At 48.8% G+C, this 21,116-nt stretch overlaps 1 protein-coding gene across 1 annotated transcript in view; it reads left to right on the top strand.

Annotated features, from left to right (window-relative positions):
• Positions 1–306: 306 nt before the first annotated feature.
• The window catches only part of ITGB5 (integrin subunit beta 5), a 145,819-nt gene continuing 125,009 nt past the window's right edge, over positions 307–21,116 (top strand). Inside the window, exons 1-2 of the mRNA XM_066347889.1 lie at positions 307–824; positions 16,127–16,212. Of these exons, the coding sequence (XP_066203986.1) occupies positions 755–824; positions 16,127–16,212 (156 nt within the window). The 5' untranslated portion in view covers positions 307–754. The remainder of the gene's footprint in view (positions 825–16,126; positions 16,213–21,116) is intronic.

Genomic DNA, 21,116 nt, shown 5'->3' with positions numbered 1-21,116 from the left:
GACGGCCACAGCACCGATCGCCCATACCTGCCCTTCCTTCTGAAGTTGAGCCCCCCAAAGTAATCTCTGCTCGCGGAGTGGAGAGTGCCCCGCCCCCTTCCGGTAGCGCCCCTGCTGAGAAAGCTGAGCCAGACCCTACCCAGCGATTTAGAACCCCTGCCCCAAGTGCGCCGGAAGGGACTTCCACCTGGACGCTGGCCGCCTCGCGTCCCCGGGCGGTCCCCGCGCAGGGGCGGAGCTGGCCCGGCCCGAAGCACGCCCCGCCCCGCCGTAAACTGACCGTGTGGCAGCGGGCGGGGGCCTGGAACAGGGGAGAAGGGGTGGAGAAAGAGAGGAGGAAAGTGGATCCTGGCGGGCCGGAGGGAGGAAGGGAAGGGGCGGAGGCGAAGGTTAGGGTGTGCGAGCGCGCGGGGAGCTTCAGCGCGGGACGCGTCCCGGAGCCCAAGTTGCGGCAGCAGCGAGGAGCTAGCCCCTCCCCTGCCTGGAGCCGCCTACCGGGGCTGCCCCGCGCGGCGACACCCGAGGCATCCCGGCCGGTGACCCAGGGCAGCCGCGGCTCCGGGACTCCGCTGCGAGCGCTGTGGGTGGGATGGTGGCGGCAGGGCGCGGACCAGCGCGGCCGCCACCGACTCCCGCCCGGCCCCAGGCACTGTGAGCCCCGGCTGCGAGCCTGGCATGCGGCTGCTGCCCCCGGCCCTCGGTCCCCGCGCACCAACCCCGGACGCCTGCTGCCGCTGAGGCGGGCGCCCCCACCATGCCGCGGGCCCCGGCGCCCCTGTACGCCTGCCTCCTTTGGCTCTGCGCCCTCGTGCCCAGGCTCCCAGGTAAGCCATGTCGCTTCCTGTGCAGAAAGAAACTTTGTTGCGCACAGAGCCTCCCGCTGGTGTTTGGAGGGGCTGGGTTGAGAGGCAGTGCTTGAAAGTGGAAAGCGCCTTTTAAGCCCACTCAGGTGGGCGAACCGCCGGGGTTGGGCCCGGTGGCGGGGCTCCCGAACTACGAGCGTCACCTCGCGCAGTCCCGCTGCGGTTTTGTCGGCCGCCGGTCCTCTCCTGGGCTGAGGAGGAGCCTTCCCTTCATTTGTAAACAGCCTTGCCCGTCTGCTGACCCAGTCTGCGTGCGCCCGCGCCCCGTGCGCGGAGAGGGCCTTAGCCGGCCCTGCGCTGGGGCCGGGGAGCTGCACTCCCTGGCACAAAGCGGCCCTTGTGGCCAGCCGGGGGGCCAGCGGGCTGCTGGGAGGCGCCAAGTGATGCTGCCAGTGACCTGGGGACCGGTCGGCGAAGGGCAGTTGGAAGTGCGAGACCCGGAGTCTTCGCTGGAGCCAAAGCGGGGAGCCACGGGTACCCCGGAGGGCTAGACTCCTGGAACTGCGGGTGCTCAGGGCCCCTTAGCGAATCCGAGAGTTTCACTGCGCCCAGGGCAACCGCGGTCCTTTAAAATTTAAAGTTTAAATGTATAATCTTTCTGCTTCCTCCCCCAAGAAGCCGCAAACCCAAGGGGAGACCCGCGCGTCCCAAGCCACAGACCCACCTGGGACTTTGCGATTTGATTCCTCTGCCTGGCTTTATCCCAGAATTTACAAACACTCCGTGCCGCACACTCCCCTAACTCTGGAGACTTCTGGAGCGGAGAGCAGGCTGAATGATTGATTACATTAGCGTGACACTGCTCTCGGCTGGCTGGCAATGTGTTACCTGCTTTAAGTTTCTGGATTTAGGAGAGGGCTGGACTTGACAGTCAGAGGGCCCCAAAGGAAGGATGCTCTGCGGGGTGCTGGGGCTTCGAGGCAGATGAGCTACCCCCACCGCCTCCAAAAAATACAGGAAGCCCCAGACTTTCTCTTTTTCTCTAGGAAATCATTGTGCTGGGGTGCTCCATTCCCTCTTGTGAGCCAAATGCCTGGCTGCCAAGGGAGGGCAGGGCAGTCCCCCCTGCAATGTCTCATTTATATAAGGTTTCTGTGCAAGAGTATAGGAGGAATCTGGGCAAACGAAAAACTTATTTCAGGCCCTAATTCGAACAATACTGTAGCTAGGTTTCTTTCTTTTTTTTTAAGAGTTTTTTATTTATTTATTTATTTATTTATTTATTTATTATTTTTTTACAGAGACAGAGAGAGGTATAGATAGGGACAGACAGACAGGAAGGGAGAGAGATGAGAAGCATCAATCATTAGTTTTTTGTTGCGACACCCTCACCGCTCCTTCACACTTGCCCCGACCGTGGGGCCACAGCAGACCGAGTAACCCCTTGCTCAAGCCAGCGACCTTGGGTCCGAGCTGGTGAGCTTTGCTCAAAGCAGATGAGCCTGCACTCAAGCTGGAGACCTTGGGGTCTCAAACCTGGGTCCTCCACGTCCCAGTCCGAAGCTCTATCCACTGCGCCACCGCCTGGTCAGGCTAGCTAGGTTTCTTTTAAGGGACAATAATCACTCCAGAGCTTGGACGAGAAAAGTGGTTTCCAAACACCTATCTGGCAACCTGTGCCCATCACTTATATTTTCATGGGTCTCCAGGGAAATGCAGAGAAAAAGAAGATGAAGCCTGTGTTATACATAGGAGTGTATATTTGCCAACCAGTCCCCTGCTTTGCAAGGACTGTCCTTTAATTTGAAATTCTTTTTTATTTTTAGTGGAAAACTTAATGATTTAAAGTGGTAACAGAGGGTAGTTTTTTTATTTTTGACAAAATGAAAAAAATATCTGATAATCCAATAGAAATTTCCCTTTTTTCCTGTTTTGCGCTGTTCTTGATTGTTCTGTGAAATTGAAAAATGAGGAACTACTAAAGGAAATGACTGTTAAGTTCCCTTACACTTTGACATTCTGTGATTTTAATAAAAACTCACATTTCCAGTTGCAAAGAATTCTTTCAATATAACTTTTTTCATTGCGTTGTGATTTTTGTTTTTTGTTTTGTTTCGAAGTTCATATACATCCTTACAATGATCTTCATTTCTCCCAAGAGTGTGAAGTGACTTGTCCACCAACCTCAAGATTTTTTAGGCCTAGTGCCCTTTGTCCTACATAACACATCTTAGATAGGAAACAGGCCTTGAGCCATGAGGATACTTTCAACTCCTTCAGCTTTCCTGTTTTTTCTGGCGCTTTCTGAGAACTCAGCCAGCCTCTGGTGGACCAGCAGAAGAGTGGTGCAAGTCCATTGCCCACCTCCAGACCTGTTATTTATCTCTTTTTTTTTTTTTGTATTTTTCCAAAGCTGGAAATGGGGAGGCAGACAGACTCCCGCCTGCGCCCGACCGGGATCCACCTGGCACGCCCACCAGGGGCGATGCTCTGTCCATCTGGGGGCATCGCTCTGCCGCAATCAGAGCCATTCTAGCACCTGAGGCAGAGGCCACAGAGCCATCCTCAGCGCCCGGGCCAACTTTGCTCCAATGGAGTCTCAGCTGCAGGAGGGGGAGAGACAGAGGAAGGAGAGGGGGAGGGGTGGAGAAGCAGATGGGCACTTCTCCTGTGTGCCCTGGCCGGGAATCAAACCCGGGACTCCTGCACGCCAGGCCGACGCTCTACCACTGAGCAAACTGGCCAGGGCCTCGTTATTTATCTCTTATGCCCTGCAACTTCTCCAGGCTGGAAGGGGCTCACTCACATCCCTGAGTTCTGCTAGTTTCCCAGTGGTGCTGAGCCAACTTCAACCGCAGTTTGAAACAGTGCTTCTTTTCTCTTTCTTACTTTCTTTTCTTTCTTGAAGCCCTGTAGGTACTTTCTCCACAGGTTATTTCTGTCTTGCTACTAGAAACATGATTTGAAAGAAAAACCTTCCTTGCTCAGTGAAAGAGAGAGGTGACCTGCGGGCCGTGCCTGCCTGGGTGTTCTTAGACCATTATCGCCCCGTTGCCGGTCTATCGCTTTCATCACGCTTTCATCTCTGTGCTTAATCCAGCTGAAAACAGACTTTTAATTTAAGGGTACGCATTTTAAACCGGTCTCTGGCAGTCTGACAAATCCCCCCATCCCAGGTTTATCTATCCTCTGCTCTCTGCGTTATTCCGTGGTCAAGAGCTTCTGGATAGGACCCTTGGACTGTTTTTCCCACAGAACCAAGGCAGGGTTTCTCTGGGGTGAGGCCTTGCTCTCTAAGGAATGGGGAATATGGTATTGATCTTACTGTAGGACTACAATCGTGTTTGCTATCATAACATTATTATTATTTCTTAAATGTTCCTTTAGTAGTGTCCTGCAAATTAGAATGCTCTAAGTCCGCAGAGAGCCCCTTAGTCTATTTGGTGGACTCCTGTTGGCAGCACGCCCCCTACCCCCATTTCCCTTGCCTGTGAGGGGGCTGTTGGAATTTGGCTGTGGGTTTGCAGATCTCTTCAGATAATCAGACACTGGTTTAGAAATGACAAGACAGTGACATGCAGACAGGGGGCCTGGTCTGTGGACTCTGTTTACCTTCAGTATTTACATTTTAGCTCCATCATCCTTGAATTAGGGGGCTCTTTTACAAAGGGGATTGAAGCAGAAGAAGGCAGGGCCTAATTAGCGCTAATTGGTATTCCTCTCCTGCTTGTTCCCCAGGCTTATTTAGCTACTGAGGCAACGGAGAATTAAAATATCTAAGTAGCTGGCAAAAGGCCCTTTGTGCCTGCCTGCCCTGGTAACTACTTTTTCTTCTTCAGCTAGTACGTGGACATATTCTGAGAAGTTTTAACGATACTGACAATGTGGGACAATTACACAGTACTTAAGTGATAGTGTCCTTTCCCGTGCTGGTGTGCAGCTGGTTAATGGGGTAGCGTTCCTTTTCACAGGTATTCTCCTGGGGCTGGGGCCGAGGGCTCTGGAAGTCACAGCCAAGGTTTGTTTTCTTTCTTTCCAGTTGGAATGGGATTAATGGTCTTTTAAACGTAAAGGAACACTTTATAGGCGTACATTTATGAGGCTTCTTCTTGCTTCTGTCAATGCAGGATTTGATTCCTGGGCCCCATGGTGGAAAGTTTGCTTTCAGACAGGCCTTACACATCCCTGGTGGTGTTCGTGGTAAATGTTTGGAGGGGCTGTCACGTGGCCTGCCCTCTCTTTACTGGAGTCCCTCCCCCACCCCATCAGAGTTTTTCAGATGGTTGCTTGTCTCTTGTAGAGCCGGGACCAGCTCCTGCACTTGTTCCTTGAGTTATTCTCAACTTTGAGTCAGTGATTCTGTTAAAACTCAATTCAGATCCTGTCACTCTGCTTGAAACCCTCTAATCCAGGGGTAGTCAACCTTTTTATACCTACCGCTTACTTTTGTATCTCCATTAGTAGTAAAATTTGCTAACCGCCCACCAGTTCCACAGTAATGGTGATTTATAAAGTAGGGAAGTAACTTCACTTTATAAAACTTATAAAGCAGAGTTATAGCAACTTAAAGCATATAATAATAATTACTCACCAAGTATGTTATGTCGGATTTTCGCTAAGTTTGGCAGAATAAATCTTTATAAAACAACTTACTGTAGTTAAATCTATCTTTTTATTTATACTTTGGTTGCTCCGCTACCGCCCACCATGAAAGCTGGGACGACCACTAGTGGGCGGTAGGGACCGGGTTGACTACCACTGCTAATGGCTTCCAAAAGCCCTGCCCAGGTCTCGCCAGGCTCTCCGTGAACTCTCCCTGCCCCGTCCCCCAGCTTCCCTGACTTGATCTTTCTTACCACTCCCCCTCACACACTTCACTCCAGCCACGCAAGCCTCCTCGCTGTTTGTAGCACAGCGCCATGTTCCCGCTGCAGGCCCCTCCCTATGCTGGGACCCGCTCCTCCCAGAGATGCCAGCGGGGTCCTCTACCTTTTCTCAGTCATTTCCCACTCAGCCAAGTTGTCCCTGGCCACTCCCTCCTGCCCCGCCTTCTTCCTCTCTCCTTTCCTTCCCCGGTTTTTCTCTTGAGCTCTCATCACCTTCTAATAGACTTGCTTACCTTATTTATGTCTGTCTTCCCCAAGGAGGGTGTTCCCCCAGCCAGGATAGAAGCCCCCTGAGACAGGCAGTTTAACAGTTTTATCCATCTCCCTATCCTCCCTGCAGTGGTTGGATTCAAATAACTTAACAACCAGTTCTCTGCCCTAATGACCGTTTTAAGTGCATATAACAGAACAATATACCTAAAGGTAGTTTATTATTTCATGCATTTAATACTTAAATAAGAATGATAAAAAGAGGTGCACAAAACTAGATTATGTTCTAAGAAAGAGCTTTAAAATATTAATGAAAAAATATTAAATAATACCTGATTAAAAAAAACAATAAAGCTGTTACTTAAGATATTTCCATTTTGCTTTTTGATTGGCGTCCTCACTTGCAATTTTTTTCACCTGTGGACAGAATGAACATGACTACGGGCGTTTAGAATATGCTATTGTGCAGATGAACGTTAAAAAAGAGTAAGGAATGTAAATTTGTGATTTCTATATCGGGTGGCTGTCCAGGCACCCATCTTAGAGAGAACCCTGACTACAAGTGCCCTTTTAACAACTGGTTCACTGAACTCAACAAAAAATTAGATTATCAGTTCTGCCGAACTGGTGTGAACTGGCTGAATCCCACCACCGCCTCTGTGCCTAGAACAGTGTCTGAATCATGTCTGTCGAGTGCATAGATGAACTACAGTCTCGGTAGTGTGTATGGGGTGGGGGGGAATGGGGGCTTTTGTTCCATCCTTACCTTCTTGTTGCCTTCTGTAACTAGCCCTGGGGTCAGGGGCTCTGAATGTGGCTTATTAGGAAGAAACATTGTGGGAATAGAGAACCCATTTAAATGTCAAGATTTTAGGGGGACTAGAATCTATGATAGAAACCATTTAGTTGAGTTGTTTTTTAAAGAGGCTGAGGGCTAGAAAAGTAAAGTGACTTGCCCAAGGTCATGTAGACAGTAAGTAGCAAGACAAATGCCTGAATCTTCCATGCCCGGGATATCTTTCTCTCATCCCATAATCCCAGTCCAGATGGCCCCTCCTCAGTGAAAGCTTCTCTGCAGGTGGAGCAGAATGGCCCCTTCTTCCCATGGCTCACAGTACAAATAGGGACTGCTGTCCTACTTACCCCAGGTCCCTGATAAAACCACAATGGTTGGCACTCAGTTGATTTTCCCCACCCCACTCCATGGTTTCAATGATATTAAAACCCCCCCAAAAAACTTTAACTTTTAAAAAACTTTAAATAGTTTTAGATTTGCAGAAAATTGAGAAGATAGTACAAAGTTCCCATACACTTACTTAAAGTTTTGTCTTTCTTATAGTTTTGTCTGTTATTAACGTCTTACATTAGTTTGGTGTATTTTTTACAATTAATGAGCCATGTTGACATATTATTATTAACTGAACTGCATTCTTTATTTATATTTTTTTTAGGTTTTACCTAATATCCTTTTTCTGTTCTAGTTTCTTACCCAGGACACCACAACACACTGAGTTGTCATGTCTCCTTAGACTCTTTGTGGCTGTCATACTTTCTCAGTCTTTCCTTGCTTTTAATGACCTTGACAGTTTTGAGGAGACATTTGAGATCTGTGATATCTTTCCTCATGATTAGACTGGAGTTATGGAGGAAAGCCATAGAGGTAATCAATTGCCTTTTAAAATATTAATTTTCCAACAGGTAATAATATATTCACATAATTCTTTGAAAGCACGACAAGTATAGAGTGAGTTCTCTCATCCATTCTTGTTGCCCATCGGTCCAGAATATTGCCCTGACCTCCTTCCCTGGACAGATTATCCCTGGTAGGTTTCTTAGATATCCAGAGTGTTTTCTATACACATATTACAAATATTCCTCCCACATTTTTATTGAAAGGCATCACTAAACACTTCTTTTTAATTAAAAATTTTTTTCATTGATTTTTTTTTTTTTTTTTTTTTACAGAGGCAGAGATAGACAGGGACAGACAGACAGGAACAGAGAGAGATGAGAAGCATCAATCATCAGTTTCTCGTTGCGCGTTGCGACTTCTTAGTTGTTCATTGATTGCTTTCTCTCATGTGCCTTGACCGTGGGCCTTCAGCAGACCGAGTAACCCCTTGCTGGAGCCAGCGACCTTGGGTCCAAGCTGGTGAGCTCTTTGCTCAAGCCAGATGAGCCCGCGCTCAAGCTGGCTACCTCGGGGTCTCGAACCTGGGTCCTTCCACATCCCAGTCCGACGCTCTATCCACTGCACCACCACCTGGTCAGGCTTTTTCATTGATTTGAGAGAGAAATATCAATTAGTTGATCCATTTAGTTGTGTACTCACTGGCTGCTTCTTGTTTGTGCTCTGACTGGGGATGAAACCTGTGGCCTCGGTGCATGGGGGTGATGCTTTATCCACTGAGCCATCTGGCCAGGGCCTGTGTCTTTTTATTTTTAACTTAGCAATACATCAGAATAAGCTTTGTATCAGTGTGGAAGGAGCATGCACATTTTTTTTAAAGTGGCAAGTATTCTATTACTGTGGTACCTTGAGATACGAACAGATCAACATACGAATTTTTTAAGATACGAATTGCAACTTGGTTTGTATTTTTGTTCGAGATCCGAGTGAAATTCTGAGATACGAGTCGTGATTCGGGAGCTGCTGCTAGTTGGCGCGTTGGCACACAGGTCCAGTATTGGCATTTTGATACATTAGTTGACTGACTTACGAGCTCGGTTACAGAACGAATTAAATTCGTATCTCAAGGTACCACTGTATATGAATTGATGTTAAAAAAGGTCATATCTCTTCCTGGCAGGCTAGCTTAGTGGTAAGCGTTGGCCCATGTCTGGAAGGCCCGGGTTCATTCCCAGCCAGGGCACACAGGAGAGGCGCCCATTTGCTTCTCCCCCCTCCCCCTCTACTTTCCATTTCTCTTCCCCTCCCACAGCCAATGTTCCATTGGAGCAAAGTTGGCCCACGCTCTGAGGATGGCTCCATGGCCTCTGTTCAGGCGCTAGAATGGCTCCGGTGGCAATGGAGCAACGCCTCAGATGGGCAGAGCATCACCCCCTGGTGGGCATGCCGGGGATCCTGGTCAGGTGCCTGCAGGAGTCTGTTTCTCTGCCTCCCCACTTCTAACTTCAGAAAAAAATACAAAAACAAAACAATAACTCATATCTCTAAGCTGACCTTGTTGGGTGTTCTAAAGATGTCTGATGTTCAGAGAAGCAGTCTAAGAGGTGAACTGACAAAGCTAGATCTTTCCTAGGGCATATTTACTTTTCGTAGTACCTTCTTTAAATCAGTGACTAGTTGCTAGATTCTATGCTGGAAATAGTTTATCTCTTGTGTGACAGATATGGCAGGTGTGGTTCAGGTCACAGGGAGAAGAACTTCAGTACCTTACCACTTTCTTTTCTTTTTTAAACAAGAATAGTGACATGATTTTATTTTCTGTTGCATTGAAAATAGTGACTAAAATGTAATTCAGGACTGTATTTGCAGCCTGGCTTCTCACTTGTATCGTGGAGATGATGGTACAGACATTAACTCTTCCAAGTATCATGATGTGTTATTGTTCATGTGCTTCCCAAGGAGGGTGTACATTCTCTATACTCCTGCTTTTCCCACCATCCAGCTGAATAGGGTTATGTTTCCTCTCCCCCAGCCAGTGGAGTCATTCCAGGTTGGTACTCACTTCTGTTATCCCACTAAGTGTTTTGGTTCAGGAAACTTCGACTGCTGGAAATGTGCGTTAGTACGTGTTGTCTGACCTTGGTCATGTGGGTTGGGGAGAGGCAGAATGGAGGGAGACCCGCCAGGAGGCTTCTGCAGGAATCTGCAGACAGTCCTGCTTAGACTGTTTGGGGTGCAAAGGGCAGGCAGGAAGGGTTGGATTGGAAGAAAGAAACATTTCATACATCTTGAAGGAATGACCCGCCGGACATGGTGGCTGCCTGGTATGATTGATGAAAGAGAGGGGTGAGTCAATGAGTTTCGGAAGGAGAGCATATTTTTAGATTATGGTTTGCAGTAAACCCCTGGCTTCAGGGACATTAAGAGCTGCCGGCAGTTGAAGCTGAGTTGGGAATAGTCACTATGCAAACAGCAGCTAAGAAAAGATGTGGCCATCATCTGGGATGCAGCGCCCGTTTCCGTGACCTAGACACAACACTCTGACATTTGTGAACTCCAGCTGTTTAACTTTTTATTCATTGCTTCCTTCCTTTCAAAACGCTGTTGGTGCCGAGTGACTCATCCAGCCAAATCCAAACTGTCTGAAATATTAATAGGTGGAGAGAGGCCAGATGCCAAAGGGAGTAACTGGCACTATGACACATGTCAGCACACAGCCTATGGCACGGGTGCCAGGGGTGCCTGTCTGCTCCCTGGTACCTGGCAGGCTGTGAGCTCTGGGGAGTGCGGCCTGGGTCATTCAGCCTCTAGTATCCCCTAGTCCAGAGCTTGGCATGCTTAATGCAGGTTTTCTTGAACTTGGCTTTGTCCCAACAGCAACCTAATTTTAGAGGAATCATTGTGAGTGCAATAAAACTACTTTACTATTGCATGTGAATGTGTACTAACAATACAAACAATTAGCGATGCAACATGGCAGTTATTTCACAGTTCAGTATGTTTTCACACTAGCTGCCTGTCACTTATGAGCCTCTTCAGTGTTATATCTAAGGTCTCTGAGGCTGGCAAAGCAGAAGACCAGAGCCCAGTCTGCTCGGGGTCAGAACTGAGGAATCCTTCCTGCCCTGAGCCCAGGATCCCCCACCCAAGTGCCCAGAGCTCAATTTCCAGAGGCCCTGGAAATTAGAAAGTGGTGTTTGTGAATTTATGTGGACTAAGCAGACACATAAATGAGATGTCCAATCTCAAGTTTCTTTCTGACCAACGGCCTGTTGATGATCTCTTCCAGAGGGCACTGGGAGTTACTGGTCAGGTGGCGTGGAGTCTGGGATGGTGCAGGGACCACCAGGCAGGTACCCCATGTGGGCACTTGCTGGCCAGCACCTTTTCTGGCCTCTTTCTTGTAGACTGGGCTCCTTGTTTCAAGTCACTTACTCTTGTTTTTCATGTTTTTGTCCATAAAATGAGGTAAATTGACTAGCTCATTTTAAAACATTTTTAGCTCCAAGGTTTTGTAGTTCTGTGATTTTATGGAAATAATTTTATACATCAAAGCAAATGATGTGCCACAGGGGCCTGGGTTTGTATTTGATGAGATGAGGAGAAAAGGAGGAATATCACTTTCACTCTGGATTTGATTATTCCCCCTCAGAGGGTGGTGGTTTCTGACAGGTAAGGGAGTTTGACCAAAAAACGAAACTGGCATTTTAAAACTTATCCTGCACATATTCTGTTTTTTTAAAGCTTAAATAAAGGCCTATTTAAAAGTCACTGCGAGCAGGAGGCAGGCAGGATGCTCAGATTTTCTTGGTCAGTGTTTGGATGTGAGACAGGATCCTCCTGCTCATGACATTAGCTACTGTGGCTGGTCCCAGCTTGTTTCTCCTGGAAAACATGTTTTGAATCCCGCATGCGACCCAGCAGGCCCTCCTGCAGGCCTGGCAGGGAGATGGTGTCTGAGCAATGACTGCATTGGGTCTCCCAGCTCTGGGGGCGCGAGGCAGGGGTCCTAACAGGGTGATAGTTGGTGGGGATGAGGGGCCCAGGGTTCAGGGTTGGGGTCTGTAGCTGGTGGAACCCACTATTCTCATCCTCAAAGCCACCCGTCCTTTCTTCCCAGCAACTCAGGTCCTGCCAGTTTCTCCTCCCTCCTATTCCAGCTTGCTTCCTCCCTCCCTCCCTCTCTCTTTCTTTCTCTCTCTCTCTCTCTCTCTTCCCTCCCTCCCTCCTCTCCTTCCTTTCTTCCTTTTTAAGAGAGGGAAAGGAGAGAAGAGAGAGAAAAGAGAGAGTGAGAAGCATCAACTCATAGTTGTGGAATTTTTAGTTGTTTTTTTTTGTATTTTTCTGAAGTTGGAAACGAGGAGGCAGTCAGACTCCCGCATGTGCCCGACCGGGATCCACCCGGCATGCCCACCAGGGGGCGATGCTCTGCCCATCTGGGGCGTCACTCTGTTGCAACCAGAGCCATTTTAGCGCCTGAGGCAGAGGCCATAGAGCCATCCTCAGCTCCCGGGCCAACTTTGCTCGAATGGAGCCTTGGCTGCAGGAGGGGAAGAGAGAGACAGAGAGGAAGGAGGGGGGGAGGGGTGGAGAAGCAGATAGGCGCCTCTCCTTTGTGCCCTGGCTGGGAATCAAACCCGAGACTCCTGCACACCAGGCCGACGCTCTACCACTGAGCCAACCGGCCAGGACCCATTGATTGCTTCTTGTATGTGCCTTGAGGGGGAGGTCAGGCTAATCTAGGGACCCCTTGTTCAAACCAGGGCTTCAGGCCAGTGACCTTTGGTCTCAAACCATTGACCTCAGTGTCCTGGATCGATGCTCTATCCACTGCACCACCACCAGTCAGGCTCCAGCTACCATTCTTATCCCGATAATGTCCCTTGGGGTGACACAGTGTAGCTCCCTACTCCTAGTGACAAAGTAGGAGCAAGGAGTCAAAATTAGCAAATTAGGGAAATGTTAGAGTTTCAAGATGCCTTGCAACTTGAATGTTGTCATGGTGTTTAGTGGAGATAGGGCACTCTCTCCACCTCCCTGTATTTTTTCTCCCACTTTCCCTTTGTCATCTTTTTAACTCTTTTTCCCTCCTTTCTGTCTGAGCCCTTCTTTCTACGGCTGATGCCCTGGGTTTTCCTTATTCTGTCTGTCGTGCCTCTAGGCCAGTGGTTCTCAAACTTTTTGAAGGCGGGGAGCATTTAAAATCTTACAAATAATTGTAGGCGCTCTCTATACAAATTTCTGAGAAATATGTTATAATAATTAAGTCAAATATTAAGGAAAAGAATATAAAGTCCAAGCATGCTTTTGTGGTAATTAAATGAAATAAATATAAAACTAAATTTATTCTGACATTGAAAAACATTTTTATGTTATATTTTTTGAGTTATGCTTTTTAGAATTCATAAAAAGAGGAGTTAAAAAATAAAAAAAAGATAGATACAGTCTTAGTAAGATTTAGTAAATTTGGCAGGTCCCAGAGCGAATGTGTTAAGTTTTTTCATTCTTGTGTTTATGAGAAACATGAGCCTGATGTGTCCTAGTGATTTCTTCAATGTCCGGGCATATATTTGAAAGGCAAACTCTCATTTCCTCGTCAATACATTGAAGAATTCCTCTCTTTTTACTCTTAATTGTGTTGAGGGTAGAAAATCCTAATTCACATAAATAGGATGTTGAAAATTGTAGTAAAACATTCAAAGCTTTTTTAGATATTGCCATATATTCTTCTTGAAATCCAAAAGGCTTCAAGAGATAATTCCTTATGTTTAATCATCAATCCAAAACCCCCACCATACATATCATCTTAACTTTACACCAGGGGTCCCTAAACTTTTTACACAGGGGGCCAGTTCACTGTCCCTCAGACCGTTGGAGGGCCGGACTATAAAAAAAACTATGAACAAATTCCTATGCACACTGCACATATCTTATTTTAAAGTAAAAAAATAAAACGGGAACAAATACAATATTTAAAATAAAGAACAAGTAAATTTAAATCAACAAACTGACCAGTATTTCAATGGGAACTATGCTCCTCTCACTGACCACCAATGAAAGAGGTGCCCCTTCCAGAAGTGCAGCGGGGGCCGGATAAATGGCCTCAGGGGGCCGCATGCGGCCCGCCGGCCGTAGTTTGGGGACCCCTGCTTTACACCAAACAAAGGATAGAAGAAACTTGCCTCCAGTCTTTCCAGGGAACATGGGGGGTAGTGTAAACAATCCAGCACCACAGTTTAACAGCCTTTTGCAACCTAATCAGGCAAATGAGGTGGGTGTTGGGCAGACTGTCAGTTTACAGCCAATACTCCATACCTTTGTCCCCCCAAAATCTAAACTCCAAACACCCTGTTGGTTTTTTGGTCCCCAACAGGCACATATTTCTCTGGAATACCATAGGCCGCACCTGGAAATCTTCTAGGGCGCACACTTTGAGAACCACTGCTCTAGGCAATGACTAGGAGAGACCAGGGGTCTGTTAGTGCTGTGAGGACCAGATAAAGTCCTTTTCATTCAGAGAAAAACCGTCACGTTCTGCTGTTAGTCAGAAGAAAACTGTCCTGAAGTTTCGAAGAGGAAGGAAAAGAAAGGCATGATGAGTCTCACCCAGGACGCCTGTGCTGCTGGGGTGGTGGGGCTGTGGCCCGGGGTGGGGGGGGGTAGGAGGGTGGGCAGGGAGGGGGAGTGGACGCAGGGGAGTGGACAGTGGATTGAACCCCAACACCACCGTTCAGCCTGCCTCAGGAGACCCTCTCCAGATGAACAGGGGTGGGAATTGGGGGGGGGGGGAGACCTGGGTTTGAAATAAGTAACTTTTACAACAATAAATAAATTTCCTTCTAATCTTAGTTTACAATTTCTTTTTCTAGTAGGGATGGGTTTTGAATTTGATCAAACACCTTTTTATTGCCCACTGTGGTGGTGATGTGGTGTGTCTTATTTGACCTCCTAGTAGATATTTTTGAATTAATGGGTTTCCTTTATCTTATCCCAGCATTGTATTCCTGGGTTACATCTTTCTTTTTTTAAAAAAAAAAAATTTTATTCACTTTAATTTATTGTGTTAACATAGATTCAAGTGTCCCACTCAATATAACACCCTCACCCCACCCACATGTCCCTCATTACACCCCCCTTCCCTCCTCCCCTCACTCCCTCCCTCCCTCCCCTCTGGGGTCTGCTGTCCTGTGATTGTATCTCTGTGTTATGTATATAATCTCACTAATCCCTTCACCTTCTCTGATCCCGTCCCCTCATCCCCCTTCCCTCCGACTGCTGTCCCTTCTGCTCCCCGTGACCTCGTCTCTTGTGGGTTAGTTACATCCTTCTTTAAGGACTGTGCTATCTCTTTTGGTGCCCTGTAGATTTAGAATTTTCTTTTCTTTTCTTTTTTTTTTTTTTTTTTTGTATTTTTCTGAAGCTGGAAACGGGGAGAGACAGTCAGACAGACTCCCGCATGCGCCCGACCGGGATCCACCCGGCACGCCCACCAGGGGCGACACTCTGCCCACCAGGGGGCGATGCTCTGCCCCTCCGGGGCATCGCTCTGTCGGGACCAGAGCCACTCCAGCGCCTGGGGCAAAGGCCAAGGAGCCATCCCCAGCGCCCGGGCCATCTTTGCTCCAATGGAGCCTCGGCTGTGGGAGGGGAAGAAAGAGACAGAGAGGAAGGAGAGGGGGAGGGGTGGAGAAGCAGATGGGCGCTTCTCCTGTGTGCCCTGGCCGGGAATCGAACCCGGGACTTCTGCACGCCAGGCCGACGCTCTACCACTGAGCCAACCGGCCAGGGCAGAATTTTCTTTTCTTATGCCTAATAAAGACTGGCCTGTTCTTTTTTCTTTCCCTTTCTTGCACTTTTATTTTGGTCATTTTGGCTGAACCAAAAGTAAAGGTCCTGTTCCCCCTCAGCGAGGGAGAACCTGCTTTGTTATGGGGAAGGCGGTGGAACCCGAGTGGGTCCAGCAGAACTGGAAGTTGCTGACACAAGTGCACATGCTCAGTGGGTACTTCAAAAGTGTCCGTGTTTCACCTGCAGTTAGCACTAGGACCTGCACCCCGCAGCCTATTTAAAAAGGGGCCCCCTATTTAAAAAGGAAGTGACTCCTCTTCCTGTCCCATTCAAAGGCCTCATCAGTAGGGATTACAGCCAGGAACTAATTGGTGCGTCTTTTTTTTTTTTTTTTTTAAAGAGAAAAAGACAGAGAGAGAGATAGGACAGAGAGAAAGAGAAAAAGATAGGAGAGAGAGATGAGAAGCATCAACTCGTATATACTATAGTTGCAGCACTTTAGTTGTTCATTGATTGCTTTTCATTTGTGCCTTGACTGGGTTGGCCGGGGGGGGGGGGGGGGGGGGGGCTCCAGCTGAGCCAGTGACTCCTTGCTCAAGCCAGTGACCTTGAGCTTCAAGCCAGAGACCATGGAATCATTTTGTTGATCCCACGCTCAAGCTGACAACCCTACACTTAAGCTGGTGAGCCCCGCTCAAGCTGGTAACCTTGGAGTTTTGCATCTGGGACCTCAGCATCCCAGGTCAACACGTTATCCACTGCACCACCACTGCTCAGGCTGATTGGTGCATCTTTGTCTTGCTTTGAAGGTCTCAACATATGCACGAGTGGAAGTGCCACCTCTTGTGAAGAATGTCTGCTAATCCACCCCAAATGTGCCTGGTGCTCCAAAGAGGTATGTGGGGAGGGGAAGGGGAGGAGGAAGGGAAGGAGGGCTGTGGGGGCTGGGAGGGGGTGCGCTACGCCACAGCATGCTAGTTGATCGTACAGAAAAGTGGGTGCAGATTCTGTAAGCTGCCTCTTCCTCTTTTTCCCAGGGTGATGACAAAAGAGCTGCATTTTTATAACATGATAGGTTAAATTGGGTCTCTAGATAGTGTTAAAAAGCTTTAATTCTGTTTTAGGGAAACAAGGCCTTTTTTAAAATTTTTTTTTTTTTTTTACAGTGACAGAGTTAGATAGGGACAGACAGACAGGAACGGAGAGAGATGAGAAGCATCAATTATCAGTTTTTTGTTGTGACACCTTAGTTGTTCATTGGTTGCTTTCTCATATGTGCCTTGACTGTGGGCCTTCAGCAGACCGGGTAACCCCTTGCTTGAGCCAGCGACCTTGGGTCCAAGCTGGTGAGCTTTTTGCTCAAACCAGATGAGCCCGCGCTCAAGTTGGCAACCTCGGGGTCTCGAACCTGGGTCCTCCACATCCCAATTTGACGCTGTATCCACTGCGCCACTGCCTGGTCAGGCAAGACCTTTTTTTCTTTCTGTGGGGGGACCCATTATGACTCTTGTATAGTTTTTCTGATATTTATTCAGAGACATGAGCTTGTGACGTGAGTTTATTGCGTAACGATTCAAAACATGCCTGGGTGGGGGACATGTTGGTGCTGGCCATCTGAATTCAGCTTCTTTGAGGATGAAGGGGACATCGTGAACTGGCTTTATGGAATGATTTTATTTAAAAATAATGGCTCTTGTTTCTTCAAGCCCTATAGTAAGGGGTATAGTTTGGAGTGGTGATGAGCACATTGCTATCATAAAGCAATACATATATCAGGGTTGACGGGCTAATCAGGAAATGATTGATTTCTATACTTCTGTCTTAAAGGGAATTTCTGGGTCAATTTTCTAAACTGTTGTTAGAACCGTGGGACATAAACCCTTCTGGCGCTAGTGCTCAGTTAAGGTTATTTTTGAAAGAACGCAAAACCTGCCATCTTGGACTGGCTCACCTCTGCAGTCCAGTGTTTGGTGACTGTCAGGGGGACCAAGGGGAGCCTGGGAGGCTGGCTCAGCATCTGCAGTCCAGTGTGTGGTGACTGTCAGGGGGACCAAGGGGAGCCTGGGAGGCTGGCTCAGCCTCCGCAGTCCAGTGTGTGGTGACTGTCGGGGGGACCAAGGGGAGCCTGGGAGGCCAGGCTTCTTTGCCAAGATGCAGCCTCGGAGGTCTGTGGAGTTCTTTAGCCTATAATGGCTAAAACTGATCACGTGGGATCCCTACTGATGCCACACTTTGTACACAGTATCTTGTCATCACACCAGCTCTGTCAGGTGGGTGGTAATACAGCCCTTTTATTGATGAGAAGTTGGGGCTCAGAGAGTTTAAATGTCCCTTTCAAGGCCACATGATGTTCCAGAGCTGGGGTTTGACAAGTCTGCTTAGGTTTCTAAGCCTGAGCTCTTTCCTGTAGGCTACATCGCCTCGTATGTGTGACTGCCCTAGAATTTTTTTCTAGTAAAGAGTAAGATTACAACACAAGTACTTTTTATTTTTTTTAGCGTGACCGCACATGCACGGCAGAGAGAGAGAGAGAGAGATAGGAGAAGAGAAAGATGAGGAACATCAACTCATAGTTGTGTCACTTTAGTTGTTCGTTGACTGCTTTTCATACGTGCCTTGACCAGGGGGCTCCTGTCAAACCAGTAGGCTTCAAGCCAGCGATCTTTGGGTTTAAGCCAGCAACTATACGATCCTTTTTTTAAAAAAAAATAAATTATTTTTAATTTTATTCAGTTTTTTTAAAGAGAGAAAGAGATAGAGAGAAGGGAGAGGAGCAGGAAGCATCAACTCTCATATGTGCCTTGGCCAGGCAAGCCCAGGGTTTTGAACCGGTGACCTCAGCATTCCCAGGTCAACACTTTATCCACTGCGCCACCACAGGTCAGGCCCATACGATCCTTTCAGTGATCCCACGCTCAAGCTGGTGAGCCTGTGCTCAAACCAACAACCTCAGGATTTTGAACCTGGGACCTCAGTGTCTCAGGTTGATGCCCTCTCCACTGAGCTGATGCTCTCTCCACCAGTCAGACGTGACACAAGTACTTTGAGAGAGTACTCATGTCTCCCCAGGGTATAAACCATTCATTTATTTGTTATGATGATTCTTTAAAACCTTTCACTAGTTTTCTATGACCTGCAGGGCAAATCCGAGCTCCATGGCCACTGCCTGCTTCCTCACCCTTGTCCCTTGCTCACCCCTAAAGCTCGAGCCAGAGGGACTCCCTGAAGATTCCCAGAGAGCCTTGATGGATGAGCTCTTGTGGTTTTCCCTGTGCTGTTCCTTTTCCTGGAGAGTCTCTGGCATTCCACACCTTCCCCTCACCAGTATCTTGTCTTCCAGCTTTTAAGAATCAGTTCAAGCCTCATTTACTCTGTGGAGACTTTCATGGTTTTTTCCTGACACATCTGTTTATCCATCCATCCATCCATCCATCCATCCATTCAGTATGAGAATTCAAGCTCTTTGCATCAGAATGTTAGGGCAGGAGTTTTATCTGTACTCTTCATTGCCCTATCTCCAGAACCCAGAATGGTACCTGACACACAGTATTTGCTAAATAAATATTGATTGAGGGAGGTCATTAAATGTCTGTGTATTGCGTGTCTGCATGTGCAGGCCATGACCACTTCTTTGTCTCCCTATTCTGTACACCTTCAGTACTCATACAGATTCTCATTCTGTTCATTTGTTCTCATGCCTGTTTCCACTAAGTCATCTCCTTGAGAACCTATGTCTTGTTCATCTTAGCATCCCCAGATCCAGCCAAGACTCTGACAGAAATTCATCTTTGAAAAAAAGAGGCCTGACCTGTGGTGGTGCAGTGGATAAAGCGTCGACCTGGAAATGCTGAGGTCGCCAGTTCGAAACCCTGGGCTTGCCTGGTCAAGGCACATATGGGAGTTGATGCTTCCAGCTCCTCCCCGCTTCTCTCTCTCTGTCTCTCTCTCCTCTCTCTCCCTCTCTTTCTCTCTCTCTCTCCTCTCTAAAAATGAATAAATAAAATTTAAAAAAAAAAAAATAGAAAAAAAGAGACCCACCATAAAGACATGGAGTTAGAAAACCAAAGTTTAAATACCAGTTTTGCCATGATTTAGTCTCCGTTTCTTGATATGTAAAATGAGTAAGGCCTCTCCCACCCTCCAGCGTCATTGGGAGTGTACAGTGAGAGCAGTGCAGGAGGCTTGCGGGGAGCTGGCCCGGAGCCGGGCCTCCTGAGTGACTGACTGAAGGAGCGATCCAGCCAACTGCTGTCATCCATGGCATCTTCTAGTGAAATGTGGGCAGTGGGATCGCACATCAGGGCAGATTGTCTACTTTAGGTTTCTCTTTTCTCGTGTTAGTTTTTCAGGGAGCCCGACATCCTGATGTTGACAGTGAATGGTATCATTCCCCAGCCCACACTTGGGTTCCCTCTCTAGCCCGTTGGGCTCCCTCTGTGCTTAAGTAAAGCCTGATTCTTGGCTCCAGAACTTTCTATGAGACCTGAGCTGGAAGGCAGCTTCCCATCTTCTTTGGGAGTTAACCTGCCCCTGGGGCCTGAGTATGTTTCAGGAGGTGAGTCTGGAGAGTTCAGGAACGGCTTTGATCAATCCCTGCCCGGCAGCAAGACTGAGTGTGTCTGGAGAGTTCAGGAATGGCTTTGACCAATCCCTGCCCGGCAGCAAGACTGAGTGTGGCCTAATGCGTTCTAACCACACATCCAGGGCCATCATCAAAGAAGTAAGGCATCTGTCAGGAGCACAAGATGTGTGTATGTTGAGGGCTCCGACCGACCGATGGAGGGCGGAGGGCGAGGCTCCTACCCAGGGTGTGCTTGTGGATTCTGATCTGCTCGTAGCAGCTGGGATTAATCCCAGCACACACTCCGTTGGGAGTCTCCCGCTCTGGATCCCACAATGACTTCCTTATTTTAATTGAGGTGGAGGCGGGGACTCCTTGCATTTAACACCCCCTGTAACCTAACTCCCCTCCTTCACCCAGTCCGCCCTCCCATCACTGCATTCTCCCACAGGTATCGCGTTTGGTCAGGCACAGCCGCACGCTGGCCCTCTCGGCCCCTTCCTGCTCCCGGGCCTATGAACCTGGCCCTCTTTTCTTTGTTTCCTAACGTCGTTTACCCAGGGGCTTCAGACTCGCCCTCGGGCTGTAAGACCGGAGTTGCCAGGCTCTCCCCTACTCTGAGACAGGGATGTGTAGGGGGCTGCCTGTCCCCACCTGTCTGCGCTGCACACCGCAGCCCCAGCCCACCTGACACCGCAGCCCCAGCCCACCTGTCTGCGCTGCACACCTCAGCCCCAGCCCACCTGCCTGCACTGCACACCTCAGCCCCAGCCCACCTGTCTGTGCTGCACACCGCAGCCCCAGCCCACCTGTCTGCACTGCACACCGCAGCCCCAGCCCACCTGCCTGCGCTGCACACCGCAGCCCCAGCCCACCTGTCTGCGCTGCACACCGCAGCCCCAGCCCACCTGTCTGCGCTGCACACCGCAGCCCCAGCCCACCTGTCTGCGCTGCACACCGCAGCCCCAGCCCACCTGTCTGCGCTGCACACCTCAGCCCCAGCCCACCCGCTGCACACCGCAGCCCCAGCCCACCTGCCTGCGCTGCACACCGCAGCCCCAGCCCACCCGCTGCACACCGCAGCCCCAGCCCACCTGTCTGCGCTGCACACCGCAGCCCCAGCCCACCCGCTGCACACCGCAGCCCCAGCCCACCTGCCTGCGCTGCACACCTCAGCCCCAGCCCACCTGCCTGCGCTGCACACCTCAGCCCCAGCCCACCTGTCTGCGCTGCACACC

This window comes from Saccopteryx leptura, chromosome 8 (assembly GCF_036850995.1).
Source record: "Saccopteryx leptura isolate mSacLep1 chromosome 8, mSacLep1_pri_phased_curated, whole genome shotgun sequence".
NCBI lineage: Eukaryota > Metazoa > Chordata > Mammalia > Chiroptera > Emballonuridae > Saccopteryx > Saccopteryx leptura.
The sequence above is the reverse complement of the archived record's forward strand: the minus strand, read 5'-3'. Positions and strand labels throughout refer to the sequence as shown.